General features: G+C 34.2%; 1 protein-coding gene and 1 long non-coding RNA gene across 3 annotated transcripts; both read right to left on the bottom strand.

Annotated features, from left to right (window-relative positions):
- Positions 1-2,282: 2,282 nt before the first annotated feature.
- On the bottom strand, positions 2,283-24,698 carry LOC108370766 (ATP-binding cassette sub-family A member 3). Its single transcript, XM_017626163.1, has 14 exons — positions 24,481-24,698; positions 18,674-19,238; positions 18,466-18,609; positions 16,733-17,962; positions 13,181-13,454; positions 12,613-13,105; positions 11,955-12,301; positions 7,042-7,167; positions 6,059-6,268; positions 5,097-5,235; positions 4,851-5,033; positions 2,745-3,404; positions 2,579-2,644; positions 2,283-2,514 (listed from the first exon to the last, which is right to left on the bottom strand). Exons 1-14 carry the CDS (start codon positions 24,696-24,698, stop codon positions 2,334-2,336), a joined length of 4,836 nt encoding a protein of 1,611 aa, XP_017481652.1. The 3' UTR covers positions 2,283-2,333.
- LOC108370767 (uncharacterized) lies at positions 22,658-23,521 on the bottom strand. 2 transcript variants are annotated; one of them, XR_001848669.1, is made up of 5 exons: positions 23,301-23,521; positions 23,179-23,240; positions 23,061-23,126; positions 22,893-23,004; positions 22,659-22,836 (listed from the first exon to the last, which is right to left on the bottom strand). It is a non-coding gene; the product is annotated as an uncharacterized LOC108370767 (long non-coding RNA). The 2 variants fall into 2 exon arrangements; XR_001848668.1 differs by having other exon boundaries at positions 22,658-23,004.
- Positions 24,699-24,714: the final 16 nt, after the last annotated feature.

Genomic DNA, 24,714 nt, shown 5'->3' with positions numbered 1-24,714 from the left:
TCAATTTAAAAATGCTAAAAATAGCCAAAGCCGCCTTTTCTTTCTGAAAGAATATATACTTGCTATGCTATCATATTCTGCAACGACTATTCCATGCCTGTGTGAACTCATCATCTCGCCAGCTAGGCTATTTGAAAAGTTATAGACGAAAATATTTTTGTTTCCCCATAAGGCTAACATTACAATCCAAATGCTTAAAACTTTTTTCTCGATTTCAGGTTTTTCGACAAACACCACATAACTTCACATTTCAAACTTTGTGCAAAAATTATAAAAAATCTCAAAAGTTTCAGCTAAATTTTATTTATTTGCATCTATAATCTAGAAAATATAAACATTTCCTTCCATACTATTTCGACTGCTGAGTGGAAGATCGACCTATCTCGGTAGCGAGCTCGAAAACGCGCTATCTCAAAAAACTTTTCAAGAACGACCTATTTCAGAATTTTATTGAAAAACAACATATCTCAGAATGCGGTTCGAAAATGACCTATCTCACTTCAAAATGTATTGAAAATGTGCTGATATAGGGCGTTTTTGAATCGGCAGCTGAGATAGGGCGTTTTTGAAACGAATTCTGAATAGGACGTTCTTGAAAAGTTTTCTGAGATAGAGCGCTTTCGAGCTGGCTGCCGAGATTGGTCGATCTTCCACACAGCAATCGATGTAGACTTAACAATTGCAATGTAATTACTAATTAAACTAGTTCATTCAGTAACTGCTTAAACCTAGGTTTAGGTAATGAAAAATCAGTGTCGGCAGAATTTGTGAGCGTATTAAACTTCTTCATCGCTCTCGCAATTGGCTCATTAGAAGCATAATATATTATATTGTTCTTACTCGATCTAATACAAAAATATCATGGTTTCCAAGGCTTTTTGTTTAAGAGTGTTTTTTTTTTGAGTATGCAGTGGGCTATTAACCATTAAATTCTACGGTAATAATGTGGAAGTTTTAAGTTGCTAAAGAATCGCGTTGACTTTTAATAATTTTTTTTTTCTGACTGCACGACGCAATTTTTCCATAAAAAAAAATTGGCGAATATATTTTGTATGGAAAAAAATTTATAATGCAGTCAGAAAAAAATTAATAAAAATCAATGCCATTCTTTAGCTATTTAACACCTGCACATTATTACCCTAGAATTTAATGGGCTATTAGACTGCATACTCAAAAAAAATCTAAAAAATCTGAATAAAAAGTTCAAAATTCAGCTGAAACTTTGCAGATTTTTTTATAATTTTTGCACAAAGTTTGAAATGTGGATTTATATGGTGTTTGTTATATAATGAGGCAGACTTTTATGGAAAAATAATAAACAACATTAATTAAACGAAAGAAAAATAGCTAAAATTTATCAAAATGTTGAAGACTTAATCAGCAGTGTAAATATTTGGCGCTCATACTTTTGCTACGTGTTTGGGTGGCCTCTTCCTCCTATTTGTCTTCCCGTCTTGCTTTTATCACACAAATGTAGCGAGCTACAGTTTTACAACGCCTCCGAACTAAACTAGAAAATTAAAAATTTCTTGCAAAATGGGTGTGGCCCCACCCACCTACTTATGATGAAATGCTGTATCTCAGAAGGCGCTCTACCAATCTTTCCCGAATTCGGTACGAACATTGCTAAGAGTGTAACAAAAATCTTTTTACCATTTTTGAAGTTAGGCAATAACCATGCCCACCTCCCATATAACCGGTAATTTACAATTAATAAGCAGGACAATGACAATATGTTCAGTCTAACAGATAACTAAACTCCCCAAAAATGGCGAAGATATGTGTCTATGCATCTGTTATTTGTATATAAACTACAAAATTAAAACTTAGAAATAATTCCCTTTGTTAAAATGATTCCCGATATGTATTAACAGGTCCATACTGAAAATTTTGTAAAGGAAAAACTGAATGAAGAATTTATACCGGAACTACGCATATGGATGGCAAAGGACTGGCAACGTTCAGGAAATTTTTATGCAATAACAACATAAAAGAATATATACAGCTACAACCCAAAATTATAAAACTCAAGCTTCTTTTCAAAGGGCTTTGAAATCATGTTCTGGCAGGTTCTGCAATTCACTTTCGAGTGAATTTGCGCTTTGAATTTAAATTGGCAGGGGTTGAAATTCACTCGGAAGCGAATTGCAGACCCTGTCCGATTCACACTTCTCTGAAGTAATATAGTTTTACTAATTAACAATTTTTTCTTTTAATATTTACGATATTGAAGTTATTATCATTAGTATTTAACATGCATAAATTTATAGTATGTACACATACAACATTGAATTTAATTTCATGAAAGTTCTAAAACATACTTAAACAGCGCCTTATTCTTGTTTTTTTCGAGTTGTTTCGATCGTATTGAAAACGTCTTGAAGTGTTCCTTGGCTTACGCTGTAATCTGCAATATTCAAACGTCTCTTATTTTTTTCCATGGATCCATATAAAAACGAGTAACTAACAATTGGGACTGGCAAATAAAATTTAAAGCAATTATCGATTCGCTCCCTAAAAGCACAAAAGGCATACATAATAATTTTCCATTGAGTAAAATAGGGTAATTTCGCTTAACTGTAATTCAGAATCTTCATGCAAGAAAGTCACAAAACGAATTAAATTTTCGGAATCCTTATGTAAGCTGTAAAACAACAAATTCATATGTATGTACATATGTATGTACATAAATATTATGTTTTTGTGAACACAAATCGATTAGTATTTAATGAGTTGAAATTTACTTCTCTTTGGCTTCTGCAGTTGTAACTCCATCAATTCTTAATTTTACATATAGGTAAAAGCCTTTCGTATATCTGCTGCGTAGATATTGAGTATTACCAATTGCCAACATCTCGCCTTCGTTGTATATAAGCACACGATCGGATAATGCGTCCAACTCAACAGCGTTTGATGTTGTGAACACAAGCGTTTTACCTAAGAAACGTTTATAGCGCAGAACATTCCATATTTCACGACAAGTATGTGGTGAAAGTCCGCGTGTGGGTTCATCCAAAACTATAATCTTTGGTTGAGCAATCATTGCGAGTGCTATGTTGACCTTGCGTCGTCGATCATAGCTAAGTGTGCGAATCCTCTTGTCCATATAAGAACTCATGATGAAAGCGTGGGAGAGGTCACGTAAAATCCCTCTAATATCTTTCTGTTCAATACCGCGCAGCATACAAAAGAAACGCAAAATCTCACGAGGCGTAAAACTTGGCCATAGTCCATGGTCTTGTGGCGCGTATGCCATTTTTTTAAGCGCTTTTTTCAACTCATATTTTAGTTCGGTTCCATCAACGAATATATCGCCGAATGCGAATTTGTTTTGACCAACAAGCTGTCCGGCTAAAAATGTTTTACCGCTATGACATGTGCCATATATTGCTAGGCTTTGACCCCTGGAAGATGTTTTTTGATGACAGTTTAGTATCATTATTACAATGCTTAGCTTTAACTTCACTGTTAGAAACCAAATCAGTTTTTGCGGCTTTAATAAGTATTTATTTATTTTTGTTTTTTTGATGCCATCTCTGGATATAAAAGTCGATTTGTCGTCGTTGTTCTTTCACCCAAAATTGAGTGTGGTATCTCTAACATAAAAAAGCTTCCACGGATGGTGAACATTTTTTTAATTCATATTAATAGTGGTATTATTCGGTTGCAACCATCGCAGATATACCATTTCTGCTTATGCAGTCTCACTTCGAATCACTGATCGACTTTTGAAGCTTAAAACTATTTGAAAATTTAATTCAGTTTAATCGGAATTTTCGTTTTTGAGAAGACATTCGAAAATGCACTCAGAAGTTAGCCATACCCTACCAAAAAGCTGCATGAAGAACGACAACAACGTCAACCGTCAAGTAGCCAAAAACGTAAAAAATTAATTCATTCAGAGCCCACTAAAATTAGAATTTTTCTAAAAAGAAAAAATAGCTGTTCTTGGATTTTATGTTTTTTTTTTGGTTTTTTGCGTTTTGTAAGCTAATCATGCATTTTTCGTAAAAAATGGTTCAATACAAATTTGTAGAGAGTTTAATTTCTCACATGTTTTATATAATTTTTTTTTTTATTGTAAATAATTAGAAAAATTGATGCGCTTCGATATTTTCTGGAATAAAATCTTGCAGGTATTTTACAGTAGCAGAAGGTGGAACTTCACCGATAAAAGTATGTACTTAGTTTCAGTGTTAATTCACCGCACGAAAGTTTTTTATGAGCTATTTAAAATTTGTGCTTCAATTTGGCGCTTTGAACGACATCTAAATATCTTTGGATTTCAAAATAAAAAATAAGAGTATATTTCTTTCGGTACAGAACAATCCTAGGGGGTGAGGGCATAAAAATTCCGACTTTACTTTTACACATGCATTTTTGGACCACCCTAATGCACATACCATCGTATAGCCTCCTAAGTAAAACACTATCATCTGATTGTTGAAAAATGCCTATAGCTGAAATCAACTGTTTTTCGGTATTTACTGTTATCTTTAACAATTTCTTCCATTTCTATTACGATTTCTTCTATTTCAAAATAAAATAGGCCCAACTTTTCACGACGATATAAGCCGTAACCAAGATCTTCACTGTAATGCCAAAAGTCGTAACTAATATTTTTTTTTTTGCATGAAAGGATGTGAGAAGTTGTAATTTGATGAAATGCATCATATCAATCAAAAAGTGAAATTTTTGTTAATTAGGCCTTTTGAGTTCCATGTGAAAATGTTAGTTACTTCTATTTGCATTTCAGTTTACGACGTACGTATTTACGTAGGAGTAAATACATACATACATAGTATGTATTAATAACACCGAGTAATATAAAGGATTTTACTTTCACTTACTCTTCAGCCAGAAATGAAATTGTATTCAATGAGTTCGTTGTTTTTTGTATTTCGTATTCCAGCTGATCAACCATAAATCGTTTTTTAAGACTACTTTGCAAGTCTTGCTGGGCTATAAATTGTTTCAATTTCATTACATCGTCGTCATCGTAAGGATGTGTTGCAGAATGAAGCGATTTAACGCTAAAAAAGTGAATCAAACTGATGGGCATTTTCTATTAATCAACCAGAAAACGAAACGCTTACTCTTTTTTCGATGAGAATCGCTTTCGTGCTCTTCTTGATTCAATGAGGCAAAGTGCAATAAAAAGAAATACTGCAGACGTTAGCATAAAGCAAATTGATAATAAAATCCCGGGATCGTCAAATTTGATAATACTTGTAACTGTAAAAGCGTAAAGATAAAAAATAGATGCATATGTATGTATGTATGTATGTAAGTATGTACCTATCCATAAAGAGATCGAGGACTAAAAATTCATTTCCACCACGTCTTAACTGCAGTTTTGTGCCTATTGGATCAAGGAGACTACAACTCGAAGGGGATAATTCCTCCTACTACATAAGTACAAGCAAACGAAAGGAGAAAAGCAAACACTAAGAAATAAACCTTGCCGGTCACCCCATGTTGAAATTCTTGGAACTTATCTGAGCTCTTAGCTGCAGTTAAGCCTCTGGTGGAAATAGGCTATAAGGGTTCCTGCTCATTTGTCGCCAAACATACTTAATTACTGTATTTTGGAATGAATTTCCGTCACCCCTTGCCTTTTCCTTTTAAACAAGCCGGTTTCGGCATTGTACCATCTTCAGTGTCACTTTTGGGATTCAGAACGTTATGTTACGTATTATATGGTTTTCAATATGTACGACAATATCGAAAAACGAAAAAAATGGTACCTTGCTAATCAAAATTTAAACCAATAAAAATTAATTTAGCTGAAGATAGGCCGGGTAAAAAGCACGCAGAATTTCTCTTTCGGTAAACTTAAAACTATTTAACTTAAACATAACTAAAGTTAAATCTAGTGCTTAAATCTAATCTTAACATTCTAAACTATAACTATTGATTAATAAAACAATGAATTGTGTAATGGTGATTTCGTTTCTTCCAAAAAATTTTGCCCTTGCCTGGCAAACAACTTTTTTGGTAGAAATGAAATCACCACAATTAAATAAACGGCAAGATGCAAGAGTTATTCGGTACTTACGACAACATTGCGGCAGCGCAGCGCACATATCGTATTTATCACAGTCGTCATCCTCCATACATGCCTGATCACAATACAGTTCCTCCTTGGTTTGGGTATATACGTTGCTTATGCCTTCCATCAACGAAAAAGTAGGAAATATTGACCAAATATAAAAGAATATCTCATTGTTTTCCAGGACATCCCAATAAATAAGATACGAAAATATGCCTGCAAAATTGCCATTATTTTTATAAGTACATACATATGTATAGCGCCAATCAAGAAGAAGATGTACATACTTACATATCTGCGTTCGTATGGAATAGTAGCTTCCATATGTATGTATGTCGAAAGCCTGGCTTTAGTATAATGCGGCATTCGCAGCATACGATTGCGAATGACTCACTGGCGTCGAGCCGTTGAAGAACTTTTGGAAAATAAACGTGCAAGAAATAGTTCCGATACTAGCAAATCAATATTCTTATTAAGTCTTATCAAAAGATTCCTTCCTTTTAAGGAATAAAGGGAAAAGCCGCATTATACTAAAGCCAGCATCCCGACATACTATTCCATACGAACACAGATATGTATGTACATAGTAGATATCGCTCATTTATTAACACCCGGTTTCACCAGCAATTTAAATGGAAAATTATTTTTATTTTTTGTCAACTTCCATATAAAATTCCAAAAATTTAAATTATTTTTCACTTACATAAATTGCTTTCGTGAAACTGACTGTTAAAGACTGTCACAACGAAAAAAGCTAAAAAATTTTCATGCGACGCGTTAAAAGTTTTCAACAAAATGTAGAATAAAAGAGAAGCATACGATCTTTTTACGCGTACACGACACAATGAAGCCACGAACCAATCGTTCGTTCATGATCTGAAGCATTATATAACGAGTATTTGCTCAAAAATTTCGGTTTTTGAGTTGCGACAGTTTTTTTTTTTTGGTAAATGAGCGATATTTACATTTAACGAAATGTTAAGTTCTACCTGTAATAATTTGTATTATAACCGTTATTAGAAACGCAGACCACATTGTCCAATAGAAGAATAATGAGAGAACATATATTAACCCTAAACCGGGTATTCCGTAAATATTCATTAGTAGCATTGCATCTGTAAAAATAACAGGGTTCGTATTTGCACACACATGTGCAGCACATCCTAACATTTTACGCTCACACACGTGTGCTGTGCATATAAAAAATTAAAAATTTGCTCACATCACATGTGTGTGCCGTTTGGTAAAAAGCACGGACACATGTGTGTACTTTCTTTTTATTAATGTAAAGCACACGCACATGTGTGTGCTATGCGTAGAGAAACTTATACACTTCGAATTCTAACTCAAATCTTAAAACAATTTTTTAATATGTTTTCTGTCATATAAAAAACAAACAACAACTCACTTTTTATTGAATTGTCTTTCAAAAAATAACGTTTATAAACAAATTCTTTTAAGAATATATTATGTGCATGTGCATGGGCTGAAATTTGTACAAAAATCGGCTCACACACATGTGCATGTGCTTAATAACAAACAGCACACACTTTTCTGTGAGTAGAGTTTATTTTCCACTTATGCACACACATGTGTATGAGCAGTGAGTGCAAGTTGAATGTTTTTCTGGCGTGTGTGTGAGCAGAGCATGTGTGTGCAAATACGAACCCTGAAAAATAATATTTCAAGTTACATACATACATATCGACGGTCCTGTGCAATAACGACACAATTCAAAATTCAAAAAAACAAAAACGTTACTACTGTTAAGTGGCACTTGTCTCTAATCTTTGTCTAATCCATTTCCATCCCTTACTAAGGTAAGCAGTAAGGATCGCAAAAGTAAGTACAAAAGGTTAAACATGGATTAGAGGCATGAGCCACTTAAAAGTAGTAAGTTTTTAATTTTTTGTATTTTTTTATTTTTTTTTTGGATTGTGTCGTTATTACACAGGACCATCGATAGGTACATATTTATTTTAAAAGTAGAAATACTACAATAAATATCGCTTGTTAGCTAAAAGGGCGTGACAAACTAAAAAAAAAATGGTTATGTTTGGCTACGTTTTACTTTAGATTATGCACCTTTTTATTGCATTAATAACACCGACCGACAATGCTTTTAGCGCTGAGGAAAAAAGCAACTGCAGAAAGTAGGATTAGGAGTAGGAGTATATATATATTACACCGAATTTAAGTCTAGGGGATTATTTCATAAGTATTGATTTAAACGAATCCTATTTCTCACAACCTTTGTTAGTTCAGTACGCGGACGTGTAGATTTACCATGGTAAACCACACTAGAAGTTTCATATTACGGTACACAAAATTTTCCGCAAATTTCAGTGCCTGCCACATTCAAGAGATTTCGCCTTTCGGCAACCCGATTTTCAATCGAGCCGCATTCTGTGATTAAAAAAAAAACTTACTTGTCGGTAGTTCCAAGTAGAGATGGGCACGAAAAAGCCCGTTGCTAATACTACAAATTTAGATAAGCTTTTGTTTTTATACAAAAAAAAAATAGTACATATTAAAACTCTTTTGATAATAGAAAAGCAAAAAAAAGAAATATTTGGAAACCGATAGAAAAAATAAGATACTTAGTAGTTTTGTACCTAGAATACCTTCCACTTCTTCTACTTCCCAGAAAATATTTTATATAAATCTTTGATGCAAAAAATTGACACAATTAAACACAAAATTAAAAATATATACATACATATGTATGCATGCATACAATAAAAGTTGGCTCTTTATTTCCGGACTGGGACGTGTCCCGTCGTGCCGGCCCGACCCGGCCCCACTAAAGTTCTTAACGTGCGAGCTCGTGCGTGTATTTGAAAGTTGATTTCGTACTCGTGCCGGGCCGGGCCTGAAAATTTAGGCCCGTGCCCATCTCTAGTTCCAAGCATGATACAATAACTTTTAGAAGGTACATAGTTTCACTTCTTCTTATCCGCCATGTTAGCTATCTGACAGAAAATGCGTTGACGTTGGAACAAAGGAAAGCCAAATATATACTTAAGTAGAGAAATATTCTAATATTTTTTAATAATTTGCTTTATAAAAAATTATGAAAAAATTAACCGCACCCACAGACTTATCGGCCGCCTATTTAAATAGTAGGGCTCGCTTGAAATATGTACATGAAGATGTATCGAGGTGCGCACACTACACCAACTTAATCACTCAAACCAATTAGTTGTGGTGCAATGGAAAGACTATCGAGCCCAACTAAAACGGCGGCCGTCAGTTTGTGCAGTGCGATGGATCTAAAACATTTTAAACAAGAAATATTGCCGTCGCATTTTCGTTTTTTATGGCTTTTATTCATGTGATTAGCAGGAAACGGATTTTCAGGACCTAAAAACCTATAAAAAAAGGCAAAATAAAATAACAAAATAGGCTGGAAAAGGCAAAATTAAATAGCGAAAAAAGCAGGAAAAGGCATTAGGTATTGCAGAAAAGGCAAAACAAAATAGATGTGAATATTTTTTAATCTTTAAAAAAATATTGTAAATGCTATAATCGCTTTTTTAAAGGTAGAAAAGGCAAATATCTTAAAAAAGGCAAAAAAAATCAGGAATCAGGGAAAGCTAAATCGTGGGCATTCTTAATCGAATATGTATACTCTATCTCTTTAGCAGAAAAAAAGGCAATTTCCATAAAAAAAGTTCCCTCGTGATTAGCATTGGCAAGAATGTATGTATTAAATACGTATATATATATTAAAAAGAAATGATCAGCTATGAAATATATAAATCTTTACATGTTCTGTTAAAAACATCTAAAATAACAAGCGAAAATCCCCAATTCTATATCGTAGCAATGGCCACATTGCGTGCTTGCCACAGAAACGGTTTATATCAAAAATTTTGAAGTAAAACTACCTTCTTAAAATTATTACATCATGATACGAAGGTAGTTCCATCGTCACTTTTTTGGTCGCCATATTAACATCCTGACAATTAAGCAGATTCTGACATTTCGTGCTATCATACCCAGTATCTAAAATTCTTCAAATTATATTATTAATTTTTTGTTAATTTAAAAACATTTTGTTCGTAGAATCGAAATTTGAATAAGCAGAAGGTATTTTATTGGGTACGGTTCGGTTATTTGTGCAATAATTTTGGTTTATTGGGCCGTATGCATAAAACAGAAGCAAATGCTTTTTTTTTGAAAATTACAGACCTTTTACTTGACTTGTTCAAATAAACAAAAGAGAAGGGAAAGAAATTTTAAGACAAAGCAATTGCCCATTGTGCCCAAACGCGTAACCCGAATCAAAAAAATTTAACATACACGTGTGCTCAAACGATTAAACATTAGCTTAAAATAAAGATTTCAAATTTTCGAGTACAAATTTATTAATAAATTCGTTTTGAAATGTGGACTTTTTTGTAAAAAATACTGTGGTCAGCTTAGGCGGACTTGAAGGGTTATTTTTTCTAAGCGCGGCCGAAGGCCTACAACGCGGAAAGGTATTTTGCGCAAACTTCCTGTGTTTAGCGTAACCCGAGCTTACATTTTGTCTGTCAAAATTGTAAAATATGCTCTTTAAAAATTTATTAATCGAAAAACGAGGATTTTGGCAACTGGTTATCGAATTTAATGTAAAATTCAAACTTTTTCAAGATAAGATATTAACTACACTGGCTCACAAATTTTAATTTTGTTTTTGTGCTCCAGACGCCACTATCCAATTTGTATCTAGAATCGCTCGCTGATTCCAAAAATCGAGTTATTTTTTTATGGATACGTTTTCCAGATATTTTTTGTTTTTTTTATTAAAAAATGGAGAAAATTCAAACTTTAACAGGGAAAAAATTAAAAAAAAAAACAGCTTGTTTGCACATGAAAAAACTAAGCTACTAATGAGTAAAATCAATATATAAATAAGAAAGCAAGGAAACTGTGCAAGAATTTTTTGTATGAAATATGAGCATAAAACAGTGTTCCTCATGCGCCATGTACACCTGAGTAGGTAGAGTGTTTACATTGAAATTATTGAATTAGTTTCTCAGAAACTATCAGGGCTAACAAATTAAAGAGAAAATTCTTAAATCTGTGAATTAAGGCCGCTTAAATTGTTTGGTGCATGAGGACGATTAGGTATTGAAAATGTCCCTTTCACATTTTATCATTTAATGTCCTTGAAAATGTACAGTAATTATTTTCGAAAAAATTATATGTTAATGACTAATATGCACTCGACCACAACCTCGAATTTCATCGTTCTAACTCAACTCGCTTAAAAAAATAACACTAGTTAAAGGGACATTTCCGATACCCATTCGTTCAATTTTATTTTTATTTTTTAATTATATAGAATTTTCTCTTGCATTTGGTGTCAATACTCTTTTTCTACATTGGAATGAATTTTTTAAATAATTTTTGGAATTAATGATATCTTTGAAAGTTTCAAATTGAAACTACAAAGTCCTTTTAAAAAATCCTGACGTCAGAGAGAAAAACTAAAAACACATAAAACATATATAACACCAGAGCCATAACCATAACCGTAGGTATCTATTTAATTTTATAATCAGCTCTGAGGTATTTTGCTACGTTATTTGGCCTTTAACTCTAAAATTCTTCAATTGAAATTGTAAAATATCTGCTTTCCGTGTACGCATGGTATTCTGGGCTTTGGTATAACATAGAACATCCAAGGTTTAATCAATTCAGCCCAATAACTCAGAACTGATAAATTTGCACATTCATGCTTCTGACATGAGGGTGACGATATGTATTTTTAGATATTCTAAAAATGTCTTGGGATCTCTAATTTAACGGTTGTATTTTGATTAAATTTTTTTTAGAAGAATTGTTATGAAATCCCTTTAAGCAAACTAGCGAAATGTATACATAACACGTACATAAGTACATAAAAACGTACACATTTTGTCTGAGAATGAATATCCTTCAATGGGCGCTAACGCTAGGATAATTGTATAAACGATAGTATGCGAAAAGAACGTTGCGTAATCCCACAAAAAGTTAACACACCAATAGCGCGCCATACTGACACCGGCAATTTTTTGTAACATCAACAAGTGATATTTGCGTTCCTCCACCAGCGGTACGATAAAGCATGAAATCGAGATGGGTATAGCAACACCCAATACCATCGGTAATAGCAAATGAGTCTTCTCTTGATCAAGCAAATGAATTTTAGCACGTAATGGAGTAGGTTTCGGATGATTCTGTATGATAGTTATGGATTTTTCATCGGTTATTGTCTTGCTAAACAAAAATATAAATATTTGAATTTAATTAAATAATATGATTTGTAAATGAAAATTCTACGAAATCAATTTAATGCAAGTTTTGAAATTATATAATAGTATATACATTAAGAGATTACAAGATATTGCAATCCAAAACAATTTGATTGCAGAAAATATTGCGTTGCTTTGATATGTACTATGTATTTATAACAATGTATGCACTTTTTAAAGTTTTCACAGTTTGGGTATCAAATAAAAGTCCATTGGAAAGCTTTAATTTAAAAACAAAATTGTTATGTTATATTGGGCCGCATATAACCAACTTACGCAAGATAAATGTTATGCATTAAATTGAGAACTAATGGAGCTGAATGAAATATCCGTTGATTAAACCAACATATATATTTATCGCCATCGAAGTCTATTGCACCAAACTTGTCTGATATACTTTTCGATTCTTTTAAGTATTTCTCATAGTTTGCTTTCGAACAGTGAAGGGAATTTTCATCGAATTTCATCGAGTTCTCGCCAAACTTTTTACTTTTCACAACGCTTCTTATTTGAATATGTTTGCAGTCTTTCATGTTTTCTAAATTTAGCTCTTTCGTAACACCCAAATCGATGGGATTATAACGCGTTGGTGGTATATGTAAACAATGTTGAGCCATTATTGCTATTAAAAGAATAAAAAGGAATGACACACCAATCGTGATAAGCGGAATGAAATTAGGTGCTTGATGTATGAGCTTTTTGTTCAACAAAGCATATATTTGTTGACGACCGAGGTTTTTGCGAGAAACAAATTTATGAATAAGTTGTCCTTAAAGTAAAAGAAAATATAAATTAAATTATGAATTGTCATTTCATTCTACTCCTCATTTTGTGTAATACGAACTGTCATTTAAAATGATTTGTTTGGTGTCTTTTGTGCCCATGGTCATGTAAACTTCAGCCAGTTCACTGCTAAGGACTCGCAAATCAACTATGCCCAAATTAAGTGGTTCCTTTTCCAAGTGTATCAACATATTTTGAAATTTAGGGCGCATATTAATTGGCAGCTTATAGTAGACCAGTTCTCCAATTTCATTTTCAGGCATAATTCCAGGTATAAATTGTCCTATCAATTCGGTAATTGCTTCGGTAGATGTATTTGGCGACTTAACTATAATCTACGAGATGAAAACAGTTCGTTAATTTTTATAGATTTTCGTAGTTTATAAGTTTTATAGTATGCATATTAGACCGTATCACGATGTAAAGGCCGAAAAAGTTCAATTTGTTCCAAGTAGGAGAGTTTATTAGGAGTGTGAATTTTTTTTTCGGTACCCTGAAAAAAACCGCAAACACGATTTTTCCTGTAGCCTTTTTATTTGAAGGTATTAAAAAGCCTACAGTTTACCATACATATATGTATGTATACAGAGCTATTATCATGCCCTATAAACTTGGAAAGTTATTTTGTCCGGCTGTATGCAATAATATATGTCAGAAAAATAGTCTCCGTACTATATTATAACCCTTTGGCAAGAAAATTACTAATTTATTATACAACAGCTAACTATTAGTAACTATACATATGATGTACATATCGTCGTTTAAAGTACAAAACCGCGTAACTGACAAGTTTGCCAAAAATTGGATTTGTTCACACAAGCTTTTAGCTCAAGTCTTATCCATTCGTCCTGAAATATAATGGCCAGAAATGCGATTGCTTTATGAAAAATGAGAACCATTTTGAAATATAAGTATTTTTTATCTCTAGAAAATAATTTATGCAACCTCACATACGCAGTTTTGCATTTTGTTTATACGCGGTTTTTCACTTTAAACAACGATATATTAAAACGTTAATATTTAATTAAAGTAAATCTTTTCGTGATTCAAGTTGGCTGTACCGTTCCCGGCTATTAAGATTGGCAAATACATTTAGTAGTATGCAGTACTAGGTTCAAGCATAAAAAGATTCATCACGCTGTCTCCGTATAGAAAAACGAGAAGCCAAATTGACCATGTTGTGATAGCCGAAAGGCATGCTTCCATTGTTTTGGACGTACGTACACTCCGAGGCCCAAACATCGACTCGGACCACTATCTTGTTGCAGCCAAGATACGCACCCGCCTCTGTGGGAAAAGCTGCAATCACAACAGACAGCCAATGCTTTCGCTGCTTGACTCTCAGAAAGTACTCTTAAACAAACCGACATATGCGAGCAGTGGAACCACATTTCCCGCTCATTAAGTACCGCCGCCGAAGAAGTAGTCGGATTTCAGCGAGCCCGAAAGAACAACTGGTACGATGAGGAGTGTCAGGAAGCTGCAGAGAAAAAAGATGCCGCCTACAGGGCCACGCTGCGATCGGGCGCAACGCGCGCTATGTGGGACCGCTATAGGGATCTGAAGAGGGAAGCGAGACGTATTTGCCGCAATAAGAAGAGGGAGGCCGAAATACGTGAGTGCGCAGAGCTTGAAATGCTGGCCGACAGGAAAAATACCCGAAAATTTTACCAGAGAATTAGGCAACTTACGGACGGTTTCAAGACAAGGGCGTACTCCTGTAAGAACAACAATGGCGACCTAGTTACCGATGTTCAGAACGTACTTAAATTATGGAGGTAACACTTTTGCACGCTACTGAATGGTAGTAGCACGGAAAGTTGTGGAGAGCCCCCAGTCGATGATGACGGAGTCGATGTTCCTCCGCCTGACTATGACGAGGTACGAATAGCAATAACGCGGCTGAAAAACAAAAAAGCTGCTGGAGCTGACAGCCAGTCAGCTGAGCTATTCAAGTACGGTGGCGAGGAGTTGATAAGGTGCATGCATCAACTCTTGTGTAGAACATGGTCAGATGAACGCATGCCCGACGACTGGATTTTAAGTGTGCTCTGCCCAATCCACAAGAAAGGTGACCCCGCCATTCGCGCCAACTACCGCGGGATCAGCCTTCTAAGCATAGGTTACAAGGTCTTATCGAGCGTATTGTGTGAAAGACTGAAGCGGGTCTTGTCGAGCGTATTGTGTGAAAGACTGAAACCTGAATGAACTGGAAAATCCACCATAGACCAGGTATTCACAATACGCCAAATCTTGGAAAAGACCCGCGAGGAAAGAATCGACACTCACCACATATTTATCGACAGTACTAAAAGGAGTTGCCTATATGCCGCTATGTCTGAATTTGGCATCCCCGCCAAACTGATACGGCTGTGTAAAATGACGTTTAGCAATACCACCAGCTCTGTCAGAATTGGGAAAGACCTCTCCGAGCCGTTCGCCACCAAACGGGGCTTCAGACAGGGCGACTCTCTTTCATGTGACTTCTTCTGATGTTGGAGAAGATAATAAGAGCTGCAGAACCGAACCGCTCAGCAACAATTTACTACAAGAGCGTGCAATTGCTGGCTTATGCCGATGACATCGACATCATCGGTAACAAAAACCGCGAAGTCTGTTCTGCCTTTTCCAAGTTGGATAGGGAAGCAAAGCGCATGGGTCTGGTGGTAAACGAGGACAAGACGAAGTATCTCCTGTCATCAAACAAACAGTCAGCACATTCGCGCCTTGGCACCCACGTCACTGTTGACAGTTACAATTTCGAGAAAGTAGAGAATTTCGTTTACTTGGGAACCAGCATTAACACCAACAATAATGTCAGCATGAAAATCCAACGCAGAATTACTCTTGCCAACAAGTGCTACTTTGGACTGAGTNATTAATTTCGAGAAAGTAGAGAATTTCGTTTACTTGGGAGCCAGCATTAACNACTCTTGCCAACAAGTGCTACTTTGGACTGAGTAGGCAATTCAGGAGTAAAGTCCTCTCTCGACGTACGAAAACCACGCTCTATAAGTCACTCATCATGCCCGTGCTGGTATATGGCGCAGAAGCATGGACAATGTCAACATCCGATGAGGCGGCTCTTGGAGTGTTTGAGAGAAAGATTTTGTGGAAGATTTACGGGCCTTTACGCGTTGGCGACGGCGAGTACCGCAGACGATGGAACAATGAGCTGTATGAGCTTTATAACGACATGGATATAGTGCAGCGTATTAAAATACAGCGGCTCCGCTGGCTTGGCCTGTCGTTCCAATCTACACCGACGCTCCAGCTCTGAAAGTATTCAACTCAATAAGAAGAAGAAGCTAATAGCAGTTTACCAAAACTACCGAAATGGGTGTGAATACCCCTATTTTTTTCAAGTATTCTGTTTTATGCTTTGATGTGTAAACGAAATTGCGAACAGCTGTACCTAAAACTTGCAAGTTTTTTTTTATAATTTTGCGTTCGCGAACTTTTTTTATGTTTTTCAATTTGAGAGAAAATCGCTCGTTACTCTCCGGCAAGCTGCTGCTGGATATTTTGCACTGAAGATCTATTAGAACAGACTAAATATCTAAAAAACATGTTTGTATTTATAGTATAAAAGGAATTTTTGTTTAAATCTTACCAAATCGCAGCCTACACCAAATTTGCTTTTGAGAAAAAATGGCGTACCATACGACTGTAAAGTGCCTTCGCCGAGCAAGGCTATTCGATCACCAACAGCATCGGCTTCGGTTACATCGAAAGTAGTCATTACAATAGCGCGACCAGTCTTTTCTTTATGTAAAATGTGCCAGAACAAGCGTTGCTCTTTGCCTTTCATATGTAGTGTAGGTTCATCAAGTAGGATGATTTTCGTTCCACCAGCTAGTACACAGCCCAAACTAAGCAAACGTTTTTGACTGTATGTTAGTTTCTTCACCAAGGTACTTCGTTGTATTTTAGCTGTTTTGACGGACTCGAAAAATTCGTCCAATTCCATATTGATTATTTGATCATCCATTTCCATAGATTTTATACGCATATAGTAAATTAATGTCTCCTCGACAGTAAGTAAATCGAATAATGCATTATTTGGCATGCAGACGTCAATCTGATGGCGATACTTATCCCAATGTTCATACAAATCTTCATTGCGTATTTGAACATGGCCCAGCGGTGGTCGGTTCCATCCTGCCAGTATTTCGATAATCGTTGTTTTACCAGAGCAATGTGGTCCCAGTATGACTGTGATCTCATTGGCATAAATAGGCATAGTGATATTTTTAAGCTGCCTTCTTCTCGAACTAAATTGTGTATGGACATTTTTTAGGCGAATCACTTCGACAGAGCTTATGTTTCCAAATTCAAAGTTTTCCCAAACTCTTGCTTTATCAAATACGAAAAATTCTAGTTTTTTGCCTCTTAACTTCCGGGCTGGTTTATTCATTGTGGTAAGACAGTGGCCAGACCAACATAAACTAAAGGGTAGAGTCTTTATATATAGACCTGGATTAAAATACTCAGCTAACGATATTAGTATCCAATACAAAAGGCAGCATCCAACAGTAGTGATAATAGGATATAAAGTATCATCTCCTTCGTGCAATTCTCGCATTGCATATGCAAAACCATTATTGAAAAATGCCATGAAACAAATGGCCAATGTCGGAGTCATACTTTTGTAATGTTCCACTAAAAGCGAGAATAGGGAAAACATAATTAGCCAGATTGCGGCACCAAACAATACAGCATGCCGAGCCTTATTCGAAACTGATACCAAAAATACGACAGAAATCAACAGCGAGATGTTGTATATTATTAGGAAGATAACTAGCCGGAGTGGAGAACCAATGAATTTTCCCTCGAGGGGAATCTATTAAGTGAAAAATAAATATCATATTAGTATTCATAGGGAGCTACAATACGTATGTATGTATGTATGTATGTAAGTAAATGCGTTATACTATAGTTATGTATGTATTAGGGATATTGCGAATGCGGATGCTTGGTATTTTTGAGCAATTCTATATAGGAATTGGATAGTGGCATCCATAGAACATTTTTGCTGTCAACCAGTTTAATTAATCGGATATTTTTCTTAAGCTGTCGGAAAATGTGTAATAATTTTGAAGAATTCGTGGCACTACTTTCGACATTTTCGAAAGGAATTCATTACAAGCAATTTTATAAAAAAATATGCATTTATTCCTTGCGCATTTCGTTGCGAACATTAAAAAAAAATTTAGGTGACCGTTGAAATCGAAAATATTTATGTATGTAGATAGATAAGAAAACAAAATGTTATAGTTCATGAATAGTGTCAGAAATTTAGGATAATTTTTTTTTTTCCTAAGTGTGACAAAGGAAAGCACTTACTAAGACCAAAATCACTATGATTACATCCAGGAGCAACAAATGAATGAAAGACACAATCGCATTGCCCATCCAATATTTGGCATAGTCAAAGCCATATCTCCAGTGATGAGCTAATATATTCTCTTCTCGCTCGCGTCCATATGTCTTGAATATATATAATTTAGTCATTAAAATAAATACATACATACATATAAATATATTTCCTTACCCAAAGCAGATTTAAAAAAGGCAAAAAGAATGTAAAGCTGTATAGAAGCATTAACAAATTTGATTCGGCTGTTGTGGAACACATTTTCGATTTGGTATTTTGTTGAAACGCTCGCATTGAAACCCGAAAAGTACTTATATCTTTTGTGTGCTGCTTTTCTAACCATTGAAGGAAAATGTGGTGTTGTAATTGAAGGAAACCTTCCCGCATATACAAATCATGCTCTGTAATATTTCCCTTTTCGCTTGCGGTCTTATCAAGTACACCGCTACAGCGCGTTGCCCACAATTTCTGACCTTCATGGTTTGGTTCTAATGTACGAAACTCACTCGGGAAATGTAGGGTAACATTAAGGCAATCTTTCGTTGTAAAAGCAAATTCAACAGCTGCTAACGATATATTGCCATCTAATCTGTTCATCATAGTATTTTCATTCTTGAATGCCTTTCCTTCCGATAATGATAGGCTTTGTATAACACCCTTGATTATATCGTCAGACACCGTATCTTCTGGGGTATACATAAGATTTGATGGAACTGATTTTCCAGATGCAGCCAATAAATGCCTTTATGAATGTATAAAGCATTTTAAATTATAAAGTAACGAATTTCGCAAATGCTTTTTTATCACAAACTTGTGAAAATAGTCCGGTCAAATTAGTCATAAAACAAGTGGTCAAATAACAAAAATTCCGACAGAGCTAAATTTTGGTGGAGAAATAAAGTGTCAAAAGTCCCCATCGATCCCATGTGTGCCAAAAAAAGTTATTCGGGGTCAAGGGTCACATAAATAGCCTTTTCGCATTTTTTAGCCAAACAGTACGGTTTATCATAAAAATATGTGAGACGAAAGTGTAGATCATATAATTATTTATAAAATTCTTATGACATTTTGCTTCCTAAGAATTAATAATAATAATAATAGATTGGCGCTTACACATATGTTAGTGTTTGGCCGAGCTTCTCCTCCAACGTGTGGCGTGCGCCTTGATATTGTCACACAAAGCGGAGGGACCTACAATTTTACGCCGACTCCGAACGGTGATTGTATTTTTATGAGAAGCTGTTTTTCATGGCAGAAATACACTCGGAGGTTTGCCATTGCCTGCCGAGGGACGACCGCTGTTAAGAAAAAAACCTTTTTTCTATACTTTTTGAGATGTTGCTTTGACCAGGATTTGAACACTGGCGTTGCAGAGTGGAAGCGCGCACTGCTTACCACTACACAACAGCGGTTTATAGATATGTGAAAAAGTGCACTCACTTAATTGCATACTTTTTTTTTATATAGCTCCCGAATCTTAAATTTCTTTTTACAGTAGTGAACAGGGTTGCCACTTTGGTAAATTTTTACCAAAATTGGTGGAAAAAATCTGGGTTGGTAAAAAGGTAAATTTTTTCTCATTTTGGTAGATTTTTGTTGAACTTTTCGTTACCGGTTTATTTTTCGTAGTTATATTTATATTATAAATTTCTCTGCATACTTTTTATATACTTGCATACGCATAGTGAAGCACTATAATTATTCGCAAAAAAAAATTAAATCAACGCCATTTGTTATCCATTCCTACCGAACTGNGCGAGGAGCTTTTGATTGCCCCAATATTTTAAATGATTATTTAAATATAAAAAAAAAATTTACAGGTATGTAGTGAAGCACTAAAATTGTTCGCAAAAAAATTTAATCAACGCTATTTTTTATCAATAGAAATTGTTAAATAAACAAACACAAAAGACTGGAGGCAAAAAATTAAAAAAAAATCAACGGGAACCACATTGTGAGCTATACTCAATTTATTTGCTTTAAAACTCGGTATCTTCCGTTTCCAAAAATTCAGAGTAAAAAATTCGAAATTTGGACGAATTTTTTTTGAATTTTTCTAAATGTTGTATATAGTTTGAATCCTTAATTTTTATGGATTTAGTTAAAGCAACAAAAAATTGTTACTTGAAAAACATTGCGAATAATAAAAAAAATCACCAAGTGCTTTTTTGAGTCACTGTATTTGTCTATAATAACTCGAGTTGAAGTTTTTCAAATTATGTATGAAGTTTCGTTGTTGCCTTTAGTTTTATCACTTCCGCTTTGAAGGAAACTGCGAAAATGCCAAAAATATGACTCAAATACCGTACAATTAGTTAAATAAAAAGGTTCTTAAAAACAATTTTAGTTCTTATTGAAATAACTAAAAAAATAAAAAACTATTGGCCTTATTCATAAAAAATAAAGTAGCATTAAAAAACGTTTATAAACTGAAAAATGTATGAAAACGTCACTTTATAAAGCTCTTTAAACCTACTTTATTTTTTATGAATAAGGCCATATATCTTTAATTAAAATAAATAAAAAAATAACAAAGCTATAATTTTTATTAAAATAACTAAAAAAAATTTATTGGTAGATATATTCCAGATAAGGTAGATTTTTCTCAAGTGGATGGTAAGTATTTTTTTTCGTCAGTGGCAACTCTGGTAGTGAAGCTATCTTCTACGTAAACGATATTTTTCAACCAGATTAGTAGTTTAGCAGCTAATCATTGATTCATGGCCAATTTTGCATAATTAAAAAAAAAAAATATTTGAAAAAAGTTACTTTCGGTAAACGTATCAACATGAAAGAACCTGTTATCCCATGATGCAATAATGAAAGGTGTTGTACGTTGTGACAGCTCGAAATCGAACTACCTTAGGTCAATATTGTATTTTGGAAGTACAAGAAAAACGGGAAGAAAAAAAGCCCTTTAGTTGAAAAAGTACTAAATTTTATGCCTTCTCAACAGCGTTCCGATTATCTGAATAGGTATACATATGGCTTGGTAGTCTCATAAAGTTGTAGATAATTAAAATAATATAATAAGCCGTGTTTTTATTCACAGGAATATGATAATATGCTTAAAATTTTTGAGCTGATGAATACCCAGCTAGAACAGTATGGCATATATTACTCCTTATATAAGCCGCATCACTAAGAAAATTATCCCTTGTGAATTTGAAATGTTTCCCTTACATTGTACAGGCCAAATAGAGGAATTAATTTACGTGTGATCTTTTGTCCCCCTCTTTCATATGGGCTTCTTGTGCGCATATATCAGGTTTCATAGCTGTTGACCATACCAATAATGCCTCATGCTCAGTTTTACTAGATCAATTCGTGTTCTCGAGAAAAAAAATGTCACGATTCAAAAATCTGAATATAGCGGCCAAATTCTTTTCTAAAAATTTTTAAAATTCTTCGTTTTTTGGCCTATATTTGCTTTGTATGGTATTTGCCATAAAATATAGGCCAAAAACGATAAATGTTCAAAATTTGGAGAAAAAAGATTTTTCAGATTTTTGGATCGTGAAAATTTTTTTCTCGGAGAACACGAATTGATCTAGTAAATCTGAGTATGAGGCATTATTGGTATGCCAACAGCTATCAAACCTGATATATTCGCACTAAGGTTTTGTTGTGTTCCACAGTGTTATATAAGGGATACTTTGAGGAATCATATAAACAATTATACATACATTACCCAAGTTCACGTACATCCAAATTATTTATTTGTTTTTGAAATTAACAATATATTTCAGAATTTATAATTAATACGTTGTGTTCATTTTAGTAAATCCACTTTGATTTTTAATTGTACAAAATTTATTATATACATACAGTATCGGTCATATCAATAGCAACCCTTTTCAAAGTGATATTATTTCCCTCTCATGTTAATTTATTTCTAAGAATTTACAATAAAAATAAAGTTCAATTTCTAACAAAACCCATAAGAACCGAATTTTAAAACTTCGTAGAAAACTACAAAAAATACAACAAATTTTCACCCAAAATTCACATTTTTTTCTCAGAAGTCTTAGAATTTTTTTGAGCACTCAGTTTTATAGCCCCTTCAATTTTAGTCTTATTATATGCAAGTTTGAAGTGGCTAAAAATTACCTTTGATTTTTTTATCTTTTTTTAAAAAGCAATCGCATTTTTGGCTAGTATGTATCAGGAAGAATGGATAAGGATTGAGCCAAGAACTTGTGTGAGCAAATCCAATTTTTAGCAGCAAATGTCAGTTACGCGGTTTTGTACTTAAACGACGATGCTTATATTAACAGGAACGCTGCAATTTAATACACGGGTGAAGCAGTAACGCAGCACAGCAGAAGCATACAAACAATCTGCAAATGAATGGCTTTTTAGGTTTTTAACAAACAAAAACCTGGTTTCAACTTACTTCAACGTGTCTAAAGCACAACGCACACACTAATGCAAAGGCGCAACAGGGACGCAACACTATAAAACACGGGCGGAGCAGGAACGCAGCACAACAGAAGCGTCCACAAAATCTGCGAATAAATGGTTCATTAGGTTTTGAAATAACAAAGAGCTGGTTCCAACTTACTTCAAAATATCTGCAGGATGATGCACACAATCAAATTCGGCCGCAGCTGCAGTTCACCAGAGAATGCTGCAAATGGAATGGTTCATCAATGAAGTCAAAATAATATGTTGTAACTTACGTGTATTAGCTCTTAATTACAATACCAGCACAGGTCGGCCAGGAAAACACTAAGGAAATTACCTAATAAATGCAAAATTATAATTAATTTGTAAAATAATTCGGTTTTATTACAGTACTTACCAAATTTCAAGCAATTAGAAAACAAATGTCAGCGAATAAGAACAAAACGAACAACGAAAATTGAATCAATGTAGCTTGTTTAGAATTTTTTTCTAATATATTGGGAAATGTTCAGTGAAATTAGCAAAGAAACAACACAGTTTCTCCTAAGGTAGTTCAAGATGGCGGATTAGAGCGAGAAGTTGCCAACGTATAACACCTTTCATTATTGCATCATGCTGTTATCCATGATAAAAGCATTACAAGTTAAATTCATTCTCTCAATTCGTCGGCGGGCATGATTTTTTTTTCTGACGTTTGTAAGCATTCATATAAAATAGAAAATAAAAAAAGAAATTGTTCACAATTGTTGTTGTTTGGGATTGATAATGAGAATGTGTGTGTGTGAGTTTGAGTTTTCAATTTTTAAATTATATTGATGGTAAACGTTAGACTGCCTCTTAATGGTTTTACCATGTTATGTTTTTATTAGCTGTTAACATTTGGATTCTTGCACGTCAAAGCATGATCATTCGTAAATGCAAAAAGGTCATACTCATCTGAATTGAATAATAAATGTAGAAGTTATGAACACTTAAGTAGAGATATGTACATACAAAAAGTTTCTATACAAATTTATGATTTGCATATTATGGAATACACACCTTTTACTACAAATTTGAATCGCTATATCCCAGAAATGGTAATCCTTAGGAAGAAAAATGTTATAACAGTTTTTATTAATTATATCATCTACACTTTCGTCTCACATATTTTTATGATAAACCGTACCGTTTGGTTGACAAATGCGAAAAAGCAATTTATGTGACCTTTGACCCCGAATCACTTTTTTAAAACACATGGGATCGATGGGGACTTTTGACACTTTATTTCCTATAGTGTACCAAAGGTCTCCACGAAAATTTAGCTCTGTCGGTATTTTGGTTATTTGAAATGTCTAAAATGTGAAGATTATCTTGAAGAGGGTGTGTTTTTTAAACGACTTCAAAAAAAGATGATCAATTCGTTGGAACATTTATGTAATTTTTTTAATGTACATATGTTTAGTGTTTTAAAAATTACTTGCTTTGGTTTGAAAAAGTATGTTAACTAATTTAGTTGCAACTTCAAAATTCAACGAAACGTAAAAAATATGTATGTATGTGTGTACATATGTATATAAAATAATTAACCTACTCACTTAAAATTTTCAATATTATCCAAATTTAGTTCATCTTGAATAACAAGTTTTCTCAGTTCATCATCGGTCAGATCTTGAGGTACAGTGGGAGTTGGAGGAAATAACACGACAATTAAGAAACATATAATGACAATGAATATTTCTGCTATGGTTTTCTTTATGGACCGCAATTCAAATTTAAGATTTTTACGAATACTAGTTTCGATTGAGGCAGGCATTGCAGTCGTCTATTCC

Source organism: Rhagoletis zephyria, unplaced genomic scaffold (assembly GCF_001687245.7).
Source record: "Rhagoletis zephyria isolate East Lansing unplaced genomic scaffold, Rhagoletis_zephyria_1.1 Rzeph_scaffold_04472, whole genome shotgun sequence".
Taxonomy (NCBI): Eukaryota; Metazoa; Arthropoda; class Insecta; order Diptera; family Tephritidae; genus Rhagoletis; species Rhagoletis zephyria.
This window is presented reverse-complemented; position numbering and strand designations above follow the sequence as displayed.